This window comes from Alligator sinensis, unplaced genomic scaffold, assembly GCF_000455745.1.
Source record: "Alligator sinensis unplaced genomic scaffold, ASM45574v1 scaffold755_2, whole genome shotgun sequence".
Lineage (NCBI taxonomy): Eukaryota > Metazoa > Chordata > Crocodylia > Alligatoridae > Alligator > Alligator sinensis.
This window is the reverse complement of record NW_005841883.1, coordinates 3,940,719-3,964,789: the sequence shown is the minus strand read 5'-3', so window position 1 is coordinate 3,964,789 and position 24,071 is coordinate 3,940,719. Positions and strand designations below refer to the sequence as shown.

The 24,071-nt window shown below is 40.2% G+C and overlaps 1 protein-coding gene across 3 annotated transcripts in view; it reads left to right on the top strand.

The window, feature by feature from the left end:
- MRVI1 (murine retrovirus integration site 1 homolog) overlaps window positions 1–24,071 on the top strand; it is a 238,680-nt gene that overhangs the window by 157,873 nt on the left and 56,736 nt on the right. For 2 of the 3 annotated variants that reach the window (XM_006017678.3, XM_025196721.1), the window contains 3 exons: window positions 325–427; window positions 9,679–9,867; window positions 23,407–23,507. In XM_006017678.3, the coding sequence (XP_006017740.2) occupies window positions 325–427; window positions 9,679–9,867; window positions 23,407–23,507 (393 nt within the window). The remainder of the gene's footprint in view (window positions 1–324; window positions 428–9,678; window positions 9,868–23,406; window positions 23,508–24,071) is intronic. The other variant, XM_025196720.1, reaches the window with a different exon arrangement.

Below are 24,071 nucleotides of genomic sequence, written 5' to 3'. Positions count from 1 at the left end.
ATGTTCTTTGTGACTTTTGTGGACCTGCCCGAAGGGAATAAAGGAGGCTCCCTTTCTGATTGTTTGCATTTTATACCTATTTTGCAGGCATGTAGTGTTGTAAATGCGGAGCAACAAGGGAATCAAACCACAAGCAGCAACTTAAAATTATTTAGTTCAGAGGCCACTATGCTGTTTTTAGTGAGTGTGGAACTGCCATTACTGGCAATGAGAGCTGCTTGCCTTGACTGGAGGCAGCATATGAGCCAGGGAATCTTAAAATAATGTCTAAATGGTTTGTTTATGTTTCTGCTCTTTTCTTATGTATTTGCTGTGATTTGACAGAGCATTTGAGGTCACCTGTCAAACTAGCAGCGGAGATGGAGTAAAGCACCTTTCTTCTAAGCCCTTGCTAACACAGTATTCAGCTCTGACTCAGACAGAGAGGGTAAGTTCACTGATTATACTCCTCTTTCTGTACTATGGCAAAATGAGTTGCAGAGAGAACAGTTCGAAAGCCAAGCATTTCTAAATACTTTTTCCTTTTATGGAAAGGAGCTCCTAGATCACCATTTCCTGGAGATTGTATTCTAAGCTACCCAGCACTAGAAGAAAGATTTCTGTATCCACTGATCTATATCTGACAACAAAATTGAACCCTGAGGGGATCAGTTTTTACCTGACTATTTTAAGCATGAATTGACAACAATAGACTAGAACTAAACCAAACTTATTTATCCTCTGAATGTGGGAATAAGTAGAATTTGGTGAATAGGGTGGTTTTCTTGTTTTGTTTGTTATATCTTTTTTGTACTCTGTGAAGGGCTCATCCAAATGACAAACAAGATTCTTTGGGTAAATCTGATATCTTTTATTAGACCAACTCAAATAAATGGAAAAAATTCTTCTTTGCCCAAGGGTATAGGTTGTAGCCATGCTATTTGAGTTGGTCTAATAAAAGATATCAGATTTACCCAAAGAACCTTGTCTTGCCTATGTTCTTAGACCAACATGGCTACAACCTATACCACTCATCCAAATGAGTATTTTAGTGTTTTACACTACATCTATGGTACCTAAGTTAAAAACCTCTAAATAGATGTATACTAGCTGCAAATGATGATTTTTTTAAAAGCCTTTGCTATTGCTAATAGATTCATTTCAAAATTGTATTTTGGATCATTGGTTTTGATAAAAAGACCACATTAAATAAAAAAATTAAATAAAAGACCACATTAAATAAAAAAACCACATTAAATTTTGACAAAATACTAAAAGTAGGTCATACAGGGCTTGATCCATGCCAACTGAGGTAGATAGACCTCCACTGACTTCAGTGATCAGACCCATAGTGCATCTCCATCCCCAGGCAGCATGGCAAACTAACTTTGTTATTCCCTAACCATAGATGGTTATCTTGTCTCTCCTTGGCTGTCTCCAGTGATGGTTCAGTTGGCACCTTATTCTCTTGCATGTTGATATTTCTACTATTTAAACTAACTTTCCCTCCTCCTCTAAAGCGAGTACTCCCTCATTCTTGCAACGCTTGGGGAGGAGTAGGGGAAGGGGGAGCTAAAACTGGCAATACTGAGCTATTGGCAGCATGAATCCAAAAGTTGTCTTGCCAGCAAGAGAAGCCTAGGTCACGTCAATGATCATTGTGTTCTCTGCACTATAACTCAGCATTCTATGGGGCTTTTAATATTACATATATGTGGAGGCTTTGAGCTCTAGTGGGTTTCAAAGGCTGTACCCGGCTTCTCCCTCCATTCCAGAATGACAAGCAAAAAGAAACTTGCCCATGAGGAGAGAATAGAGGTAAAACTTAAAGACTTGCTAGAGGTGTTTTATACTCCCTTCCTTCATGCAGGTCATCCGTGAGAGGACAAATCAGATCCCTTCATGTTTGCTGTACCACATTGTTAATGACCTTCTCTTCCTTTGCATTGGTCTTGAGTTTCTCCTCCCTCCAGTCTATGCTTGGGAAACTGCAGGTCTGGTTGCATCTGTCTGGCTGACAGTAGGACTGTCGTAATTTTATATTATGTGAGGTTGCTGTAGTTTATCTGGTGTGATGGAGAGATCTGCTTCATCCTCATCCTTTCCCCTTGTCCTTCCCCAACATCTCAACATGCCCTGTTACATCATAAGAGGGTTACTGGTCCAGGAGGTGGCAAAGCACCCCCGTTTCCCCTGTTTCCACAATAGGAATTTTCCACAGGTTATATGCAGCTAGTCTAAAGACATTATGTATTGTTTATGTAGCACACAGAAAATGGTCTTAGCAGACCAGAAAATTCAGGCCAAATCCAGACTCATAAACCTACTAGATCTGGTCAAGAGAAAATACCCCTCTCATGGAAGCAACTATGTACAGGCCCGTGCTGCACCTTCATCACCTTGCAGTCCCTTATATACATAGTCCCTGGTATATATAACTATATACAGATGGGTTGGATACCATAGGTGATAAAGCTGAGTCAGAAGAGGGAATGTCTGTAGTGCTCAGCACCATGGAGATTCTGAGCTGCTCCTGACTGCCTTAGGAAACCAAAGTAAGTTTGTCAGAGGCTGAATATTTCCCCAGTCAGCACAAAATGGAGTGCTGTGCAAATGACCTTTATCCTGTTAACGTGTCTATGTTTTATTTTCTGCACCTCCTATGAGCCACAACTTGGAATTTGTTCCTACATGTCTTATACAAGCCTTGTTTTTTAAATCTAAAAAAAGGACTGAACTTGACCTACTCAATGGTTCTTACTTGTTACAATGTGTCTCTATCATTTTAGCTTTTAATTTTGTGTAAAGTAGGTGTTCACCTGTGTAAGGGACTGACAATTAGGCATAATGGCTTTTACAAAGCTGTGAGTGGAATCTTTCCTATTAACCTCTGGTAATACTCTTCTCCTGACCTACAGCATTCCTAATAATTTGGTCCCAGGATACTCTTGAGTAGACACAGTTAAGCACGCCAAATTTATATGATGTTTCTATGACTACTGGGGATTAGATAAAACAAATTAATATTCACTTGTGACAGAAGTAAGAACTGAGCACTTCTCTTGGCTAATTGTAAACTCAAACTACAGAGCTATGTTTTGGATCCAAAATATTCACAAAATTGAGGGCTTGCTCAGATCACATGCCTCCATTAAGTCCTGTGAGCACAAAGCTAAAAAGTCGGCATGTCTACACATGCATTTATGCCAGCTTAAAATTACTGCACAGTAAATTACTGAGCAGTAAGTGAGAATAGGTCAATGTCTACACGCTATGTATGGACTGACTTGGGACTAAAGTTAGTTTCAAGTCAGTTCACACACACAGTGTTACTGCACAGTAAGGCATCTGTACATGCATTACTCTGCAGTAACTAATTAGGTGTAAATTTGATACCTGCATCATGCAGGTATCAAATTTATGCTCAAGTCAGCATAAGTTGTTATATTTACTGCACACATGTAGAAGTGTGCCTGTACTGCACTGTAATTTCAGTTGCTGCGCAGTAAATGTGTACATGTAGATGCACCCAGTGAGTCAATATAGTCCATGGAGCTAGCTAGGTTCTATGTTTTATCCTCTTATTTTTTTATATTATGGTAAATATTCTGTGATATTTAAAAATCACTTAATAGTTGAAACATATTCAGCTGACTTAAACTGATGCCTGCGTAAACTGTGTGTCTGTGTTAATAATATCTATAAAATATTTCTGCAAGTCTGTGCAAGTATATAATGTGTTATGTCAAAGATATATTTGAAAGACTTTGCCCTAATAAGCATTAGACACCTCCATTCCTTCTGTTGTGGAAAAAAACCATTCGCAGCCATAATTTTTGGCCTAAATGTAAGTTTTCTGTCAACTTCAGTAGAGCCAGAATTTCACCCTTGAAGCGTACTAAATATCTTCAGAAAGAGTTGAGGCATAAATATTTGATCATTTTGGCTGATTTTGTTAATTAAGACACCCATTTGTGAAGAAAGTTAATTTTACGTAGGAATGTAAAATGTCATGATTTTTTTGTTTTCACAGTTGAATTACTACTTTCACAGAATTCCACATAATTCCTGCACCCTGTTAAAGTGATACTCCTAATGAAAGAGTTAGTGTGTTCAAGCAATCATTTGTTTCTAATTTTTATTAGAACTAAAAAGCTGTTGGTAGCAGAAGAGAAAAAGGAAACACAAGAGAAAATGATAAATGCACAAACCTTCCTAGTACATGCAAAACTTTGTCCAATTTCTGGTTGAAATTTTAAACTGGGAAATGAAGGCTCTTGAATTAGTCTACCAACAAGTTGTTGCTTTTTGGTAGACAGATTCTTGGTGAAAGGATCAATAAAAATGTAGTCGGTATGAGCGCTAAATCTGTCCTACTTGAATGAAAAGAAAAACACCAAGCAATTGTTAGGCCTATACTCATTTAATAGGAACGTAAACAGTGCTTTTAAAAGTAACAAATGTAGCTCACTTGGTGAGTTGTGCAAATTTAGCTGTAGAAAAGTATATTCCCTGTACTGATGTCAGATTGGAACTCATACCTCTTCTGAGTACAATAGCATTCATTTGCATTTGTGGTAAGGTGATGTAGTACTGCATTTAATCCAGGGGAGTCCCTTTGAATCAGGACCCATATCTGAGGCCCTGCAATTTCAAATTACCAAAAATCCTAGATATCGAGTAAATCAGCTTTTTAAATTCTGTTCCCAAACTGTCCAGCAGGGGTCACAGTAAGTCTTTTAATACATTGTGAGTATGCTATACCATGAATAGCACCACATATAGGGCTGTTCCTCAAACTGCTTTTCAAACTAATCCTCAAACTGCTTTTCAAACTAACTCATTATTTCTTGTAGTGTCATTGTCAAGTAGGTATTAACCTCCCCTATTTCCTGGAACATGGATGATGGATAAATGGAAATGGATAAATACAGGTGAAGGTCAACTGTTTTTAAAGTATTATATAATCTGATACACCTCAGTTTAGGGGACCCAATTTTAGACATCAAGGCTAGGGACAGACATTACACACAAACCGGTTTAAGTGAGCAGAAACTGGCTTAAACCTATAACAGAACAGACGTTCTTTACACATAAACCAGTTTGAAAATGGCTGAAAATGGTTTGAGATAAACCTGGTTGAATATAGTATCAGACTTAACTGATTTGGGTCAAACCGGTTTATGCAATGTCTGTCCCAGACCTCTTGCTGGTTTAATTTAAACCAGACTTCCCCAGCATTCTGGCATGCTCTCTGGGCTGGGCGGGGCTCTCTTCTTCACAGAAGAACTGGCCCCTCCCCTCTGCTCCCTGGCTACAGCTTTGGCAGAGAACACAGGCATCTGCCTGGCTTCCACCTGCTCCCTGCCTCCCCTCACTCCCTGCTAAGCAGGGATTTCCCCCTCCCCTCTGCCATACACAGACACCTCTCTGCATTAGCTAGCAGACCATGTGCTGGCTACAGTCTGTGCTGTGGGAGACAGAACTGTGTACGCTTATGGGTTTTTGGAGCTAATCAACAGGTCAGCTCATAATGTCCCTCTGTTCCTTTCTTTGGAAAAAGCTGTTTAAGATGAGCTTGAACTAATGAGAGAGGCTTTGTTTTCTGATGGGGCGCTAAATGCTGAAAACAGAGCTGATAAATGCTCTGTTACCAAAGGGAGTGCGAGCATCCTGCTGAGGCCTGGCCACACCCCCACACCCTCCAGCTCATCACTTTGGAAGGGAAGGGAGGGATGTTCTAACACCCCAGGCTTCTAGCCTGAGGCACTGCAGGCATGTGCCTGCATTTCTAAGCATGTGTGTAGATTAAACAGGGGCCCTAAATTGAAGCGGTAGGTTTTTAAAAAATACTGCTTCAATTTAGGGCTGATTAACCTCCTGTGTTGTGCACACCCCCCACTGACTTCCCTGCCTCTCCAGTGGGGAGGGCAGAGCAAGCTGCTGGTGGGTGGAGCAGTCCCTGGGCTGCGGAGGGGGTGGGGCTGATGTTCTCGTAGCAGCAGCCCCCCCACCAGGCGGCACCCACCCCCAGGCAACCAACTTGGGCGGTCCCTGTGGGCACCGCAGTTGCAGAGGGAAGCACCGTGCCCCTGCGCAGTTCAGGCAGACACACAGGCAGGCAGGCTCCGGGCAGTGGGGGAGGAAAGATTAGACTCTCTGCTTCTCTTGGGCAGAGCCTGCTTTCCCAGGCTGCTGCCAGGCTGCCTGCAGGGATTCCTACAGAGCCGCAGAACTGCACAGAGCCCGGTGCTTTGCTCCGCAGCTGTAGGGGCAGAAAACTAAAACTCCTTAAAGGAGTTTCAGTTTGTTGTGCCCCAAATCATTTAAGGCACATTACGCTGCTGAATTTCCTACAGAGGCTGGAATTAATGCGCAATACGCTGCTGAGGCATGCAAACACTGACACCGTTAAAGTGGTGCAAAAGGCATTTAGCCCACTTTAAAGTGTCGTGTACACACATCTCTCATTTTGTCTATACATGGCTTGAGATGTCTTTGTGGTTACAAACTGGTTTAGCCTAGCCAGGTTAGACAAACCTGCAAAGATTGAATCAATTCAGGCTCGGGCTTTTGGAATGTCTATGCCTAACCAAAACATTAATCTTGCTGAGAAACAGAGAATATAAGAGTGGGCACAGAGCAGTACTAATGCAGCTATACTGCTGCCAGTATTTGAACTAGATCTGAAAAGGGTAGTGCTGGTATCTCTACAGAGACCTTCTTTTTGCCATGTATAATCACAGAAGGTCTGGTTTTTAAGAAGTGATGAATATCAAGAGTACTTTTTTATTTCAATTTAAGTTATAAGGCCCAGTACCTCTCAAAAAAAATTCTGATTTAACCTAATTGTTTTAACCTCTGATTTAGGTAACCAGAAGTAGTGAAGATTTTGAAAATTTTAGGTTAAGGGATTTGATTTAGTCTATAGAATTGATGTCAGTGACTGAATTAGTATTCTCAAGTTAGTGACTCCCAGTTTTATGCTTACATGATTGGACTGGGCTTTTGATCTCTACCATAAGAACACCTTTAGTTGTAGGTCTTATGCAAATAGGGCTATACATGTCCTGTCATCTTGACTAGGTATAACTGGGAGCTTTATTTTACGTCACTCTCACAGGGAAAAATGATGTCCCAGGCTGTCCTTTTTCACAGGAAGAGATTTAATAGTACAGGAAGTTACTGATTTACTATTAAATCTTGAAACACTACAAACTTGTTAAAAATATGACACACTTTTTTGATGCTCTTATCAGCAAGAAAAAAATTCACTTGGAAAGTACAGGTATAATTATTATATTATGTTACCAAGCCGTTCCAGTCACGTCTTGGAAAAAAATCATCTTGAATTATTGTATAGCCTGTATTATCCAAATGGATCTAAAGTGCTATACAGGTGATATACACAGGAATTAGAGTATCTACCTTGGAAATATAGCTACTCCTGGGTTAAAAGTGGAAAGTGCTTAATAGGGCTATGTGAAAGGCACTATCTGTTTTGCCTTGAGTTTCGATGGTTTGAGGGAACAGTGTTTTGTCTTGAATTTCAGTTTGAGTCAAAACAGCTGTTCTGTTCCATTCCATTCAAACAGAAAGGCTGTTTTGACGCCGTTTCTAATTTCGCTAGGGATGAGGAGTAAGACCAGCAGGGCTGACTTCCCAACCCCAGCGCCTCCTGCCCCCAGCACAATCAAGTGGATGGGGATGCCGGATCTTGCACTGGGGATGGAAAGTCAGCCCAGCTGGACTGACTTCTCATCCCCAGACTATGGTCGAAACATTTCAAAAATTGAAATGTTTCGACCAGCTTCATTTTGTTTTGAGGCTATTTCAACCGGCTTTGTTTTGTTCCGATTTTGCTGTTTCGACCTTGAAATTGGTTAAAACAGTGTCGGAACTAAATGGCCAATGAAATTTCACACAGCCCTAGTGCTTAACTGCATGCCCAGAAAGTGTCCTGATATTTGATTGGTTATGAAGACTACTTCCTTCAATTGGAACAATATGTAGAATTTAGAAAAGCAGTTATAATTCGTAGATTTGAAATTTTGTCAAGACAATGGAGTTCATTGCGAAAACCATTGCTGGATTACTGTGGACTGTATCTGGTCAAGCATTATATTTTATACCTTATGCGAAAGGTGGCACCTCAGACAGAACAAAGTCCTTTCATAGTAGTTTTAATTATTGATTCTTTACATAGAGCACTGTCAAATATTTTCATTAAACATCAAACCTACATATATTTAGCAGTGAGTTCAAGGTTCAGTGTAATTCATCAACCTTATTCTGTTGTCATGAACGTTGAACATGAACTTTTGAGTATCTGGGTGGTTTAGAAGTCAGTGAACCTCTTCCCCAGTAAGTAACCTCTTTCCTTCTCACAAACAAGCCTCAGCCTTCCATTGACGTATTTAAAACAAGAAAGCGAGGTGCTGATGTTTGCTAGGGGGTTAGAAGACCGGTTGATGTTTGCTGTTGGGAAGTTCCAGTTTGGTAAACCCAGACAACTAAGGATCTGTCTATACTGGCTCCACATTGCTCTCAGGCCTCCTGCTGAAAGCTCAGCCTCACTGACTCAATCAATCTGCATGCTCCAAACCAAGATAGAGATCTCCAGAGTAACTGTGTGGGTGTCCCTGGGGTGTCCTCATCACTTCAGGAAAATGTGATATAAAAGTTAATGGGCAGGGCTTAGTTTTCAGCAGCAGCCTCAAAAGAAGTATGGGAGCCAGTATGGATATACCCTGAGAGGATATATACCCTGACAGAACCTGGTCATTGGAGCTATGTCTTCTGCCCCCAGCTGCTGGCCCCACACAGGTCAAGTCCAGGCCCCTGCCCGCCCCGGATCAGATCCAGTGCCTACTGTGGCTGGTCCAGGATTGCCCTGCACGTGGTGCCCATTCCAGCCTGTCTGGAACCTGCACTTCATGCAGCATTCACCCTGGATCAGCTGAAGCAGGCACTGCATGTGGCTCATCCCCAGTCTGGCCAGAGTGGGCACTATGGGCACTGGATCCAGCATGCAGGGGGGCAGTGGATCCAGCCCACAGGGTGAGCCCCACATTGTTCATCTGGCCCATGGATTGGTCCCACCACATGCATCTGGGCCAGATTAATGTTACGCCCTTGCCCTAAAAGAACCTTGCAAGAGTTGGGTTCACTTCTAACATCAAGAATGGAACTCCCTGGAGTCTTGTGTGTATATCTCATGTGCAAGGTTCACATAGACCTTTACAGTACTTGCTCAAAGGAAGAGCACTGCCTTCTATTCTGCCAATGTTGCTTCATGGAGATTTTCATTTCTTATTTTGCTTAATTTACAAGAACTGAGATCACACTCTGAAAAAGTAGATCTGAATTGCATATTGAAGGATATATTCTGAGTATCCACTGTAGTCTAAGAGGTTTTTTTGAAAAGATAGTTTACAATCACAACTGAATCAGTTGCAAAAAGTCTAAATTACCTCAATGAAACTGACCCCAAAAAATCAAGCAACATAAGGATGATTGTTCTTTTAACTGCCTTAGACTATGTTATACTTGACCTTGAAAGAGCTAGTTAATATAACACAAGAAGGCGCATCATTTTTAATTTTAAACCTTATTGCTGTTTGTTATTATAAAGTGATCCCAGTGTTAGAACATAGATTTTTAAATGGATTTGATTTGTATTTTTGGCATCTACCCTAGTCTGTGGATCACAAGGCCTCTCAGTGCTTATCCCTTGAGGTTAACTTGAAACAGACATTCCCAGCAGTACATGGTCTTTTTAGTCCACATTGCAGTCCAACGTGTCTCACACCACGCACCATGCCAACCCTACCTGAAGAAGAGGGACAACCAGCAGAGGCACAACACACCAGTTCTCCTCCAGTCCAAGTAAGCAATCTTAAAAATATATTCTATTATACTGTGCTGCACAGATCTGAGTCTGAGACCTGTTGCTTTTTATACTTTCAAAAGTTTATAAGCTGGTATCTGATTACTGCTATGAATTAGTGGTTTTGATTAACTGATGAAACTGCTTAGTCTTTCAATGGATGTACGTATTGTTTCTTTATTGCATCAAATGTTTTATTTGCATAAGGAATGAGAGCTCTAGTTTATTTAGTTATGGTACTTTCAGGATGTCTTCAGTTAATTTTGGAAACATATTAGCATTGTTTTACAATTCTGTGTTATTTATTCCAAAACTGTCCACAATATACTTTGTCATGTTCTTCCAAAGACCATGAGTATAAAAGACTTACTAAAAGATAAATGTACTATACATGTTCTTGTAGCAAGGAATTGCAATATATATATATATATATATTGCATTTTCAGAGTAAAATTGTTATACACTATACAACATTTAACCGAAAAGGAAAGATTTTTTGTAGCTGCATTAGTCTGTTTCTTTCAGAGATATGGAACTTGATTCTGAAGATGTTATTTGGTTGATCCATGTAAGAAAAGATGAAAATCTGTTTTGATATATAGTGTTTATCTGAACTTTTCTCATCATGTTGGTATCTCAGCTTATAACAAAACTACACATAGTCAAGATATGACTGCACTTACGTCTGCAGCTCTGCAGTCTTACATGCAGACTTAACCATTCAATGTTATAACTGTAGTTGCATATACTAATGTTAACCAATAAATGTCAATCCTGCCTTTGAATATTTTATATGTTCCATTAAATATTTTTAATTAATCAGTACATGATTTAAGTAAAAATCTTATTCTTTCCTGAAGGAAATGTGATTATCCACCTGAATAAACGGCCCTCTTTGTGTGGGTGTGGGTGTGTGTAATATAAAATAACATCATTTTGTACCACGTGTGTGTGTGTGTGTGTGTGTGTTTAATATTCCACGTGCTCACGTGTGTGTGTGTGTGTGTGTGTGTGTGTGTGTAATAAATCCTGCCCTATATAATCCTGTCCTCTATCTATATCTATATATATTATATATATCTATATCTCTCTATATTAAATAATTACAGAATCAGAGCCAGGACAGATTATTCTGTTTTATGTAACTTAGTGAAAATGTGGAGAGGATTTACGATCTGGCATGTTCTCAGTTAAAAATGTATCATTGTCACTGGAGTCTAGAACAATGTATTCTACACTTTGGATAAAAACATCCGCTACTTTTCCTTTTAACATCATAGGAAAATATTGTCAGCAGTGAACTCTGCATTGATTTGTCATGCATTCTGTCTAAATACCACATTGTACTAAGGGTTAGTTTCCTGGTTTAAGATAAACAGCTCAGTTGGATGTGAGTTTAGCAAACAGTTAGTTGGGAGCATACAGTAGGTCGAGCAGATTATTTTTACTCACTTATGTGAAAACTGTATTTGAGTACTTGGTATCATCTTGCTAGGCATGGCATACCAAAGAGAGGATCTGCTGGGGAGGAATGTCTACACCTGGAAACATTAGTTACACTGGGTTGGTGAAACACTTCAACCTTCTGTACCAAAAATCAGTTTAAAATATTATCCAATCTTTTTACAAATAAATTTGAAATGAAGACTATGATAACTGATAGTTTTTAAATCTCTGTTGGCAAAAACCTTGCTTTTCAGAGGACTATCATCTTGAGGCATAAAAGAACAGGGTTAGATTTTAAGCAACTTTTGAAAGCAACATTTGAAAAAAGAATTGCACCTGGCAGATGTTCCAGAATAGGAGTTTGAATGTGCCGTCACCATGGGTGGGTCTTAATACAGGGTGAATCCTCTGTAGTTTAAATTAGTAATAAAATAGTTCAGCATTTTTCTAGTAGGCAAAGTTCTCATAATATCAATAGAAGGAGGGCCTTAAGTAAGCCACCCTTCCTTTCTGGGAGGCAAAATGAGGGGAATTTGAAGAGGAAGCATCACCGAGAGTTAGTAACCAATTTACTTTATTTTTGCAGTTGTCATCTTTTCTGCCACTAAACAGTAATACTATAAGTACCCACTAGACCAGGGGTCGCTAACCTGCATGATATGTGTCACAAGTGGCACAGGCACTAACAGATTTCTGTTTTAGGGAGAGGGTGATAAGTAGCATAGCAGTAGATAGGGCAGAGAGCAAAGCGGCAAATTGGACACAGAGCAAAGCGCAGAGAGCAAAAAGCAGAACAACAGACTGGGCAGAGGAAGGAGACTGGAGAGGCACACAGGAGGGTACAGGACTAATGTGTGGCATGCCTGCTAAAAATGTTGACCCCCACTGCACTAGACAATGGAGTCCCATCTTGGAGTCTTCTATTCACCTCTCTGTCCTAAAGTAACACCTGCTATCTGTTCTCTTGAGGAGCTATACCTCTCTCTGCCCTAAGCTCTGATAAATGATGGAGAAATATTACCCAACACAGACTTTTTAACAGACTCTCTTTCTCAGAATGTTTAAATAATTTTTTTTTTAATGCAAGAAGTTGCATTGAGTTTTTCACCTTATCTTGAGGAAGGAAACCTGGGTTTCCATTTGAATTTATTTTTATGTGTATGTATACTCTGTCTTGGCCAAATCTAAGCAACAATATCAAGAAGGATTTCCCAAAGCATTGAGCTGTGACATTCCTTCTCTGGCTGGGGAAGTTAAATGCAACATTCCTGTGGGTTTGACTGGGTAAGGAGATAAACTAACTCTCAAGGAAGTTGAAGATCTGACATGAGCAATTTTAGGACTAGTAGTGAGTAGAAATTTGTGAAGTCTTTCTCCCAAGCCCTATGCACTGTCCTCATGCGCTTGCACCCTAGTGCTTTGGCTAAGTGTCTACTTGTCAGCAGACTAATGTTATTTGTTTATTTATTTATTAGATTTATATCCTTCCCTATCCAAAAAGCTCAGAGTGACTTACAATTACTAAACAAGCCACAAACAGGATTCCAAGACCTCCAATTCCCCCCACCCTATACCATTTCTTCTTTCTTTTGGTGCATCCCGACTCATTAGGATGATGAGCCACCGTATCACTGAAACCTGTGATAACTCACCAACAGCAGTCAGTGCCTCAACTTACTACAGAGCATTTTAACTCTCAAATAGGAATGTGACATAAGTAGAAAGTGCAAAATCAGTGTCTGAGTACATGTCTTGTCTCCTAAAACATTTTTTAAACATTTGATAAATCAGTGTTCAGAACTGGAATACTGTATATGGAATGATTTCTCTTGACACAACCAATTTTATGCTTTTTCTGACTTTGAAGATATGTCCCTTTTAAACTATTTCCATTATAAAGTTCTTTTACTTTCATAGAATTAGTTGACCTCCTGAAACAACAAAAATCACCATAGCTTTTTTAGTATGAAAAATGAATGGAATCAATTTCTATATCTTCAATAAGTGACTGGAGACTAAGAATTAGATTATAATTTATAACCAAGGATATATGAGAGCAGACTCTTGGGGACATGCAATTCACATCAGGTTTTTTTATTTGTTTGTTTTGGGGGGTTTTTACTGTAAGCTAGAACAAATTGATATAATTTCAACAAGTCTGTAATAATGTATTATAAACAGAGCTGACAGCACCAACTACTGGTCATGTTACTTTGACATGATACATCCCATTATGAGACTATGGGCGCATCTACACATTGCTGTATGGTGAGGTTACTACAGCACCATACTTTAGTACTTCCATTTGGAAGTACTAAAGCATGGCACAGTACAGGCAGTTACTGCGCTGTGCATTTGGCACATGGTTAAATTTCGCTGCTATGTCACCGTAGCGGTGTGCTATAAACGGAGAGCATGCCACTACAGCAATGTAGCAGGTGATCATATGTAGATACACATGATAGCTATGTCACCATAGCACACCGTATGGTGACATAACGCATCGCTACATCGTCATAGGGCAGCATGTAGGCACTCCTTATTTTCAGTTTCTTATAACTTTGCCAAACTTTAAGTTAGGCTGAAATCTTCTAGACTGAGTATCTGCCTCAGACCAATTTTTTTGGAAAAAATTTAGCCAAGGAGCTTTAGGCACTTCCAAGAGCAAAGCTTGTTTTTTCTATGTGGAAAAAAAAAATGATGTGATCTTTTGTTTGGAAAGCGCTCACATATTTTGGAGTAGGGCTTTGAAATTTGGCAGGGATATAACCATTTTAGCAAATATTTGCCTTTTGCTGTCCAAGAGAAAATCCAAGTTTATAATATGTAAAAAAAGTAATATGAAAAATTCAAGTTCATATATGTTCAGTAAAGGCTTGTTGGAGCTTAACAGCTAAAATCTCTAAAGGGTCTGTCCTCACTGACCATGCCTCTCACATCTCCTAGTTAGTACTGACTGGACTGTATGCCTGTCCCGCAGAGCAATGGAGTATGTTCCATCCCATCCCACCTCCCTGCCTGGGACTGGAATGTGACTGCGTCATCACCACAGAACAAGCAAGCGTGTGGCAAAACCAATTTTCCTTATAATAGCTGTTGAAAGCTGGGGTGGAACAAGGTACCAGAAATAAATGCAGGGAGCCTGTTTCTCATGTTCTTAGTGTCTCCCTGCTGGCCCTCGGGCTGCCTGGAATACAAAGCAATCTAGCTTAAAAGCAGTGGGGGACAAGAACTGAACTTAGGGCATTAGAAGGGAGGGATGAGTGAATATACGTTCCAGTGTATGCAATAGATATGAAGTCCTATATGCTAGAGCCTCATTCAGGGCACAACTGGTGTAGTTCCTCAGAGCAGGGTGAAAAAATTGTATGCAATCAAGTGATTACAGAATGTATCATAATGCATATACACAGGCAAGCTTAGGTCTAGGGTATGAAATGAAGGTTGCACAGGCAAGCTTAGGTCTAGCATTTCTTAACTTTTTTAGTGCTTCACTTTGCAACCTTAAACATGTTCTTTTAACATAGTTTTTTGGATGAAATATCATACCTGGTGCAGTATATTTTATCATCATTATAAATGATCATATGTTTCCTTTCTGACATGTAAATATGCTTACATTTCTATGGTTTTCAGAGTACATTTTAAATCAATTCTCCTTTTTTCCTTGATTCTGGTTACATATGCATAAGCGGTGGAAAAGTACCAAAACAATGAAATGTTCTTTGACCTTCATAGTACGTGTTTACGTATAGCTTGAGACAAAACCTCTAAATGCACAAAGGATGAAGTTAATTTTCCTTCTGAAATATTCTGTTAGCACCATTGTTTCTGTCACAACTTCCTGAGAAAGAGGATAGGTGGGGTGCATCATAAAGAGGGTGGTGAACTAGGGAACAAGGAAATTGTGTAGCTAGCATACTATACGTTTTCTTAGGTTGTGGCTGGCTGGAAAGATTATTTCAATACATTTGAAATGTTTTGTTAATTTTACAAGCGGGTGAGTTTTCTAGCTTGAAGGAAGAAGAAGAGAATTCATACAATGTATTTCAAAGTAGCAACACCACATAAATCCTCACTGAAGAAGTTTGTGAGCAGTTACGTTTAAGAGGCCGTTTATGTTAGAAAGATAGGATATAGAGATTATTATGAAATGACCTCATTGTGGCCAGTCCTTTCACAGATACACAACTGAGAGAGCGTGCAGAGCTTCCAGCTTTAACCATCATTTCAGAATCCAGTGACAGTTGAAGTTTATAGTGTTCACTTGAATACAAGGATTACCTTTAATGATATTTGGGACCACAAAGGGCTCCATGAGATGTTACACTAGACAACATACTTGGACAGCCAAACAAGGCATGGATTTTGCCCTGGCATTAAGGGGTGAATTGCTGCAGCAGCAGTCGCATCACACTCTCCACTAGGAGTGGGGAACTGCTGAAAGCATTGTGTAATTCAGTGCAGACCTTTTTGTACATTTGCGTAAGTGTTGTTCTGGCTGAATTATGGATGCAAAGAATGTTAAAGTAGCCTAGCTTTGACTTCAGCAACATTTGAAAAAGCAAGCTATTTATTTTCATTTCTAAATCTGGAATTTAAAGGCTAAATTTAGACACTTTTTAAAAAAAAATTCTGGGCTGCTGTCCTTACACAGTTCAACAGTTTTTATCCTTTGGTAATCCTATGATTGCCAGTTCAGGAAGTGTGAGCCCCCTCATATCAAAGTCAACTGCAGTTTTGCCATCAACTGCAATGCAAGTAGACTTAGACTTGGCAATTAATTTTTTTTTTTTTTTTTTTTTGGACTCAGCTGCTTCATGATATTAATAAAAAATCTTCTGTGATATCACAGTTACAAAAAAAAAATCAGTATTGTATTTGCAGTCTTACATTATGTTAGATAGGGTTTTGAAACTTTAAGAAACTTGGAATATTTTTCCAAATATTCAAGGAATATTTTTGACATATTTTAAAGATTTTTTTTGTTCTTTGAACTTCTTGCACTCCAAAAACATGAAGTTGTCTAGGAAAAATAGATGTATGGGTTGTTTTTAATTTCTTATTTACCAGCAAGTCAAATACTTGGAGTACATTGCAGTAAATAATTATGAACTTAAAATGGAATTATCTACTAAAATTGAATTTGTTTGCTTTTGTCGTCTTGATTTTAATTATACATAGTTTGGGATGGAGATGACTATGTAGGTTCAGTTGCAATAATGACATATCAGTTAGTCTTATACCATTTAAAACAATTGCATATTCATCTCAATTTATTAAAGGAATTTATGTTTTCAGTTGAAATAAAATGTGACAAGTGGTGAAAAAATAATTAAATTGATAAGTGGTAGGTCAAAATTAATTGTTAACAACTTGAGAATTTCTGAGATCATTATATTGTATATTTTATTCCCTGCTGGTTGTACTCTTACAAACCTGAATAATATGCTGGCAGTTAGTTGATTAGTTACTTCATGGCATGATTTACATACTTGTTTAACTTTTCTATTTGAGGTTAAGTGATTTCATTAAAACTATTTTCTCCTGGTTCAAATGAAGTTTTTACCTTTTTAACCTACATATCAAAAGCTTTTATTTTATTTTGAATAGAGCATGGGCATTTTTTACTCAGTGCAACTACATGCTACTTTTTCTGAAAATGTAAACCAGGAGTGCTTTCATTTACTATGCCTTTTGAGTAGACACTTGTGAATTTGTAAAATTTAAACCAAGCTGAGGATAGTCACAGACATTTTGTAATAACTTCATAAGATTGTGCAAAATTGGGAAACAATGCAATTTCAAGTAAGAGCCAATCTGAGTACAAGAGCGTTTATGGATCTCTGCCACCACATACGTTACTTTAAAAGCCTCTAAAGGCACTGAGGGCCAAACACTGCCTAATCCAGTGCCAGCTGAAGTTATGGTTAAGTCTCCCATGGATTAGGACATCAGTTATTGGAATGTAACTCAGGGAAAATTTGGACTTAAATATAATTATACATAAATGTAACATACAAGAGCTAGTGTTATAACCACCTTTAAATTAAGAATTGGAGGTGAGATCATGATAAGTGTCTTTATTTACCCAGTGCTTGTCTATCTCCATGATAGAAATCCCCTCAGATTACTTACCAATAGAAATAGTTAGAAAATCAGAGAGAGAACAAATTATTCTACACCTTAAGAGCTTTTTCCCTTCAGGATAGATATGGGGCAGTACCAAGTCACTTCTGAGAAGCTTTGACTCTACCTATAAATATGAGTACTATAAGAGAACACAATTCTCCACTTAAATCACTTTTCTCAAAAATAAAAATAAATCTGTTTGCCAGTTCTAAAATGAGCCTGCACTTTTACAGTATCATTTTATGTTAACTGTTTTCAAACTTAAGGATAACCAGAAAAATTAATTTGCTTATGACATATTTAAAACATATCATGAGTTCTTCCATTCTTCCCTTTTATATTTGACTAGAATATAACAATAATTAGCACTTATATAATAGCTTTTTATTTTCAAAGCATATCACAAACATTAACCAACAAAGCTTTGCAACTTCCCAGTAATGGAGGAAGGTGTTGCTTCAATTTCACAAATGGAGAAACAAAATCAAATGTTAAGATGCTTGTCCAGAGAACTATTAACAGGACTAACATATTTTTTCAGTAGCTACCAGTGTTATCTGAATACAAAGAAATACTTAATCTAAGTTGTATTTATCTATGCTTGTATATTTATTATCTTGTCTATTGCATGTTTCCTTTAGGAAAACTATTTTCACTGTGGAAGTGATTTATTTTATATTTAAAAAAATGTCATGTGATACAATTTTTGCTAATTTGACATTATATCTCATCTTTATTTTTGAATGATTCACTATTCTGACTGTCCAGTTAAGCAAAAGTAAAAATAATCTTTCAATAGTATATGAATGGTACTTTGTGTGAATTTATGGTGTAGTTGACAATGCATTATAAATACAGGGAAAAAATATCTTTTTCACTATATGAGGCACCCATAGATCCTAATTCTAACTTGATACTTCACACACCATCATTAATGCTTATTTGCAGGAAGCTGCCTCTGTGGACAAGCACGCATTTTGAAGCCTTGCAACTCCTGTGGCAATGTGCAAGGGAGCTGGAGAGCACAAATCCAGAGGTTTTATCCTCTGAAGGTTCCTCAGTACAGCTATGTACATGGGAGGGGGCACTCTTTAGGAGAAGGGTGAGCACTGTGGGATGCTGGAGGATCTCCTGAGGGTACAGATATTTCAGAAAGCACTTCAAAATGAAGCACTTTAAACAGAGCTGTAGCAAGACAGCTCCACACCTGGGGCAGATGTGACACATGGGGCAACACCAACTAGTGCAGTGGTAGCAGTATAGTCAGCTGCTACTGGAGAGGCAGCTATTTTTGCAGTCCCACCACCCCCACCGAAGATTGCATCTGGGGCTGCTGCCCTGGTCATTCTCCCTCAGTTATGTTACTGGCTTCAAATGTGTCCCTCTTTTTTATGAGGGTCATTTCTGAAGTGTTCTTTCAACAGTGTATGTTTGTACCCTCACTGCTTGGAAGATTTCAAAGGCACTTGGAGGGCTCCAAACAGCACACCCATTCATGGCCTCTGTACCTTCAGTCTCCATTTCTCAACTGTTTGCCACTCTCCAGTGTTGCTACTCTCCAAAGAGCTCTCCAGTGTAGAGCACGGGTAAAGACTATACAAATGTACAGGTGCTAAAAATAGTGGAATAAGGTTACTTTAATATGTTCTCATATTTTCTAGATTAGGATTGTCAAGATTATATTAGTGAGAGGATTTAATTATGCTTTTAAGTATGGTTCTTAGGCCAAAGTTATAAGATTGTAGTTATGTGTTCCCCTCAGTTTACAGCAGATTTCAAGCAGATAAGTGGGGGTTTTACACAAAGGTGGATTGTAAATACGCCCTTTAAGTATGAGCTGGGGTGATGGTGATGCACTTATTCATGTAATATTTTACCCTACAGCTACCCCTTTTAAAATCATTTGATATACTTGGGCTAGGGACAGAAATTACACACAAACTGGTATAAGTGATAGGAAACCGATTCAAATGTGTAACACAACAGAAGTTGATTCACATAAACCACTTTCAAAATGGCCAAAACCAGTTTGAGATAAACCTGAATGGTTATATTGAATTTAACTGATTTAGGTTAAATTGGTTTATTAAACTTCTGTCCTAGATCCCTCAAGATTCAAGCTAACTCAGAGCCCCCACAGCATCTCAGGATGTCTTGCACCTCCCCCACAACCCCCACTCCCCACACCTTGCAGGGTGGGCAGGCTAGACTTGGCCCAAGTTGCCTGCTCCAGCTGAGCAGGGAAATGTTCCCCCTCCCCCCGGCATCTGGCCTGGGTCACTGCAGGCATGTGGTTGCATTTCTGGAATCGAAGGTGAATGTGTGTTCACTTCCTTATCAGTTCAATCTATGCAGTTTAGACTAACCTGCAAAAATTGAATCAGTTCAGCCTCAGGCTTTTTGACCCTCTGTACTTAGTAAAGTATTAAAATTAATATAAATACTTGTGAAGGTATAACTCAATGTAAGTGAAGATGTCATATGTAACCCTTATACCAGTGGTCGATTGTAGAGCCTCTTGCAGTTGATCTGAGGCTGGGGGTGCTGAGTGTTTGCATGCATGCACACACGTGCCCCCTGCCCCAGCCCAGTGAGTTAGTCTTTGGGGGAGAGAAGGGGCAGGGGCCAGATCAAGGCCCCCGCAGTGAGGGACAGAGCGCAGCATAGGCAGGAGCAGAGGTAAGGTGAGTGGGGCCCTGGCCAGATAGGTGGTGAGAGGATTGAGCCCATGTGGCTCATCCAGGGGTGTGGGGGGCTCCCGCCACTGTGCATACCCCAGCAGAGGCCCCATGGAGCAGGTGCCCCATCCATATGTGCATGGCAGAGGCAGCTGTCATTGTAGGCTGGGCGTTGGCCCCGAGCCCCACAGCGGCTGGCCCAGGAGCAGCCCAACATCATGAGCGTCCCACCACCAGGTGGGGAGGGGATGAGGCTCAGCCCAGCAGTGGGACGCACATGGCATTGAGCTGCTCCCAAGCCAGCTGCAGTGGGGCTCGGGGTGCAAAGCCCAGCCCGCAAAGGCAGTTGCCTCTGCCAAACACAGATGGGAGGGGCATGTCCCGCCCCAGCGCAGGGCAGCTGCAACAGTGGTGAGGGGGGGAGTGGGGCAGGGGCAGGCCCTGCACAGTCTGGGTGGCCTGCATGACAGAGCTGCAAGTGGCTCGTCTGAGGGGCACGGGAAGGGACGGCACACAGCATGGGATGACATGGGGGCATGTCCCCCCAGAACTGCATGCAGGGCGGGGCAGGGTGAGCTGGGGCAGAGGTGGCACCGGGCTCTTCCTGGCAGGGGTTTGGCCGCTCTGCGCTCAGGCCAGGTGGCTACAGCACTGGGAGCGGGGCTATGGGGGGGCTGCAGGCACCCAAAAATTCACTGTAGTGCCACCACCACCCACCCCAAATGCAGCACAGCCCAGCCCCTGCCAGGAAGAGCCCAGCACAGCCTTCCCCTCCCCTCACCCTTTCACCCTGAGGGCACAGGGGCTGTGTGCCTAGGATCTGCACAGTGGGGAGGGCAGGCTGCTGCTGCAGGCTGGGGCTGGGAAGTGGCACCAGGCTCTTCCTGGTGGGGCCTGGGCTGCGCTGCACTCAAGGCAGATGGCAGCAGTACTGGGAGGGGGTCAGAGGACTATTGTCAATTTTCAGGTGCCTGCAGCACCCCGCCATAGGCCTGCTCCCAGTGCCGCCCCCACTGCTGCCCTCCCTAAGAACAGCAAAGCACAGCACGGCCCAGCCCCTGCCAGTAAAAGCCTGGCGCTGCCCTAGCCCGCCTCGGCCCATGTGCAGATCTGGGGGCACATGCCCTCATGCTCTCCCTGGCTGCATGCCCCCCTCCCCACACCCCCTGGATGAGCTGTTCACAGCTCCGTCATGCACCCTCCCCCTGTGCAGGGCCTGCCCCTGCCCCACTCCCTCATTCACCGCTGCGGGGGGGCAGATTGGGCCCTAGCAGTGAGGGAGGGAGCAGGGCACTGGCAGGAGCAGGGGCTGGGCGGGGGGACAAGCAGAGACCTGTGGGGCATGTGCCCCCCAGCCTTCCACTTGTCCCACTACCCTGCCTGGCCAGGGCCCCACTCCCTCCCTCACTGCTGGGGCCTCAATCTGCACCCCCCCAATCCCCACTTCCCCCACAGACTTACCTGCTGTGGGGGGGTGCATGCTCCCAAATAATTTTTTCTCCCTCTGCCTCAATCTGCCCCGCCTTTTCCCTCCCCACAGATTGACCTGCAGGGAGTGGGGAGGCGGGGATGGTGGCACACAGTAGATCTTGGGTTGCTTTTTAATTTAAAAAGTGATCTACTCAAAAAGGTTGGAGACTACTGCATTATACAGTAAAGTGAATGTGTATTCAGCATCACACAGTTAGAAAGATGATGAAGGACACTTTTAAGATTAGTGCTGTTTCTGCCATTGCTCTTTAGGGTTGTTTACAAGTTGAGTTATCCTATTTACATTTTTTTTTTTTAAGTAAAAACTTTCTTCCTACAGGATTTGAACCTGCTATAGGGCTAGATTCATGTACCAAGTGAGCTGGGAGTTTTGACACCCCTAGTCCCAGTATCTGAGGTATCTTTTCTAAAGCGACGTACCTTACCAGTCCTTCTCACAAGTGCAGTGCCATTATCTGTAATATGAAAAGAAGTGTCTTCAAATTAAAGACAAACAGAAACTATCTAGCATTATAAGTCATGAATTTTCACTTTCTATATTAATAGGCTCTCAAGCTTCAATCTAATTTATTGTTAATTGTTAATACACAGACCAAAAATATGGTATACAATTGGGGGGGGGGGTGTATATATATAATGTCTACTAAAGAGATATTATACATTTCCATTTATTTTAATACATATTCCATATCCAGAAATATCCTTAGTCTTCCTCCTTTAATAGATTTGGACAGCCTTAATTCTAAAGATTTTTCTTGAAAATTGTCAATAGGCTTCTGATTATTGGCAGTTGATCATACAGATTTTATTATGACATGGTCCTCTCGGATGTAATTCTCTGCAAGTCTGACAAAGATTCTTTTTCCCTAATGCAGAATTTTTGTATAGCTAAAAGCCAACATTAGATTGTTGTCATCAGGAAAATGAGCATTTTCTGTGATTTTTTTTTTTAATTTTTTTTTGTGCACTCACTTCTGAAGGGGCAATTCATGTTGTATTCAGAAACTACATTTCATTTGCATGCACAAATGCTAGTTTGCACACTTAAATACCAAATGTTGTTATTAAAATCCATACCCAGTGAGCTCACATCTCTCTTATGCATTGTATAAGACTTTAAAAATTATTTGACCTTCAGTGCTTATCCTGTATAAATATATATAATTTTAATTGCATTGTATTTTAGAATACTGGGTTTTTATAAAACCTAGATACTACATTAAAAGGCATCTCTAAAAATAGAAGCAAACACTGTAATTAATGTAATAGTTGTTATATTCTGTCTAACATACTTACTTAATATTGTGCATCAGAAGTTGGACACACTCTTGTTAGTTGGAGTGTCATAGATAATATTAGTGTTATTTTAAATTATCTGTTCCCCCTCCCCCACCTCGTTACATATATGTAGCTTTTATTAATTTTGTAGAAGTTCTTCATAGAAAAATCTTGTTACTAGAAATGTCAGACTCATTTTTGTGGGTCTGATCATTGTCTCTACAGAAGCTAGATTATAATTGAATTTAACCTGTGCAAATGCTACCAACATCAAGCCTCTCATGTAAAAACAAGGATGTCACTGTGTAGTTATTTCTCTTAAATACCTAAAGTTAGGGATCAGATTTATAGCTTGTTGTATCACAGAAGAATTAGCCCCCATAGTTGGAATATATCTACTGCCTGTTCATAACTTAATACAGAAGTACTTTTAATATTCCACATATGGTATCAGTTTTTAGTGTTTTGAATTTTTGTTTAACTACATTTTTATATTTGTCATAAACCATTCAGGATGCTACTGTCGAAGGCACAACATGCAGTAGACCTTCTATTGTCCTTCCAGAGAATGCTGTTACTTCAGAGGTAGAAATTGATAACAATCTGGTTAACAGGTACTATATAATATGTGTTACCAATCTTTGTAGTATATTATTTTTAAGTATTATTTTAAAGTAATTGGCCTTTTGTTTTTTTAATCTGTAACCAGTGTTATTTGTGGATTTGTGTGCCTTTTTCACGTGAGGAGTGGGTAGTGTGGAGAGAGAGTAATTAGTACCAAAAGGGGTTTTTTTTTAGTGTGTAGGCCCAGTTGACAAAATAATCTCATGAAATTTGGTTAAAATTTGACCTGAATGAAGGCAACAAGATTGAGTGCATTTGAGTTATTCTTTAAGAATAACATCATTTCAATTTGAACACAAAATTATATTTTAAAAGAGATTAAAACGGGATGTTTTGCATAATTTGGATTCAATTCTGCTGCTTCTCTTGAGAGCAATCTTACCTTATGCGAATAATCACAGTGTGGCCTCATGAACAAAGGTTGCTTTGGCCAGTAGGTTTAGGATGGAGTGTGTTGGAAACTAATATCCTTGCTCAATATGGGCGCATCTACACATTGCCCTATGGCAATGTTGTTACTGTGCTGTACTTTAGTACTTCCTTTTGGAAGTACT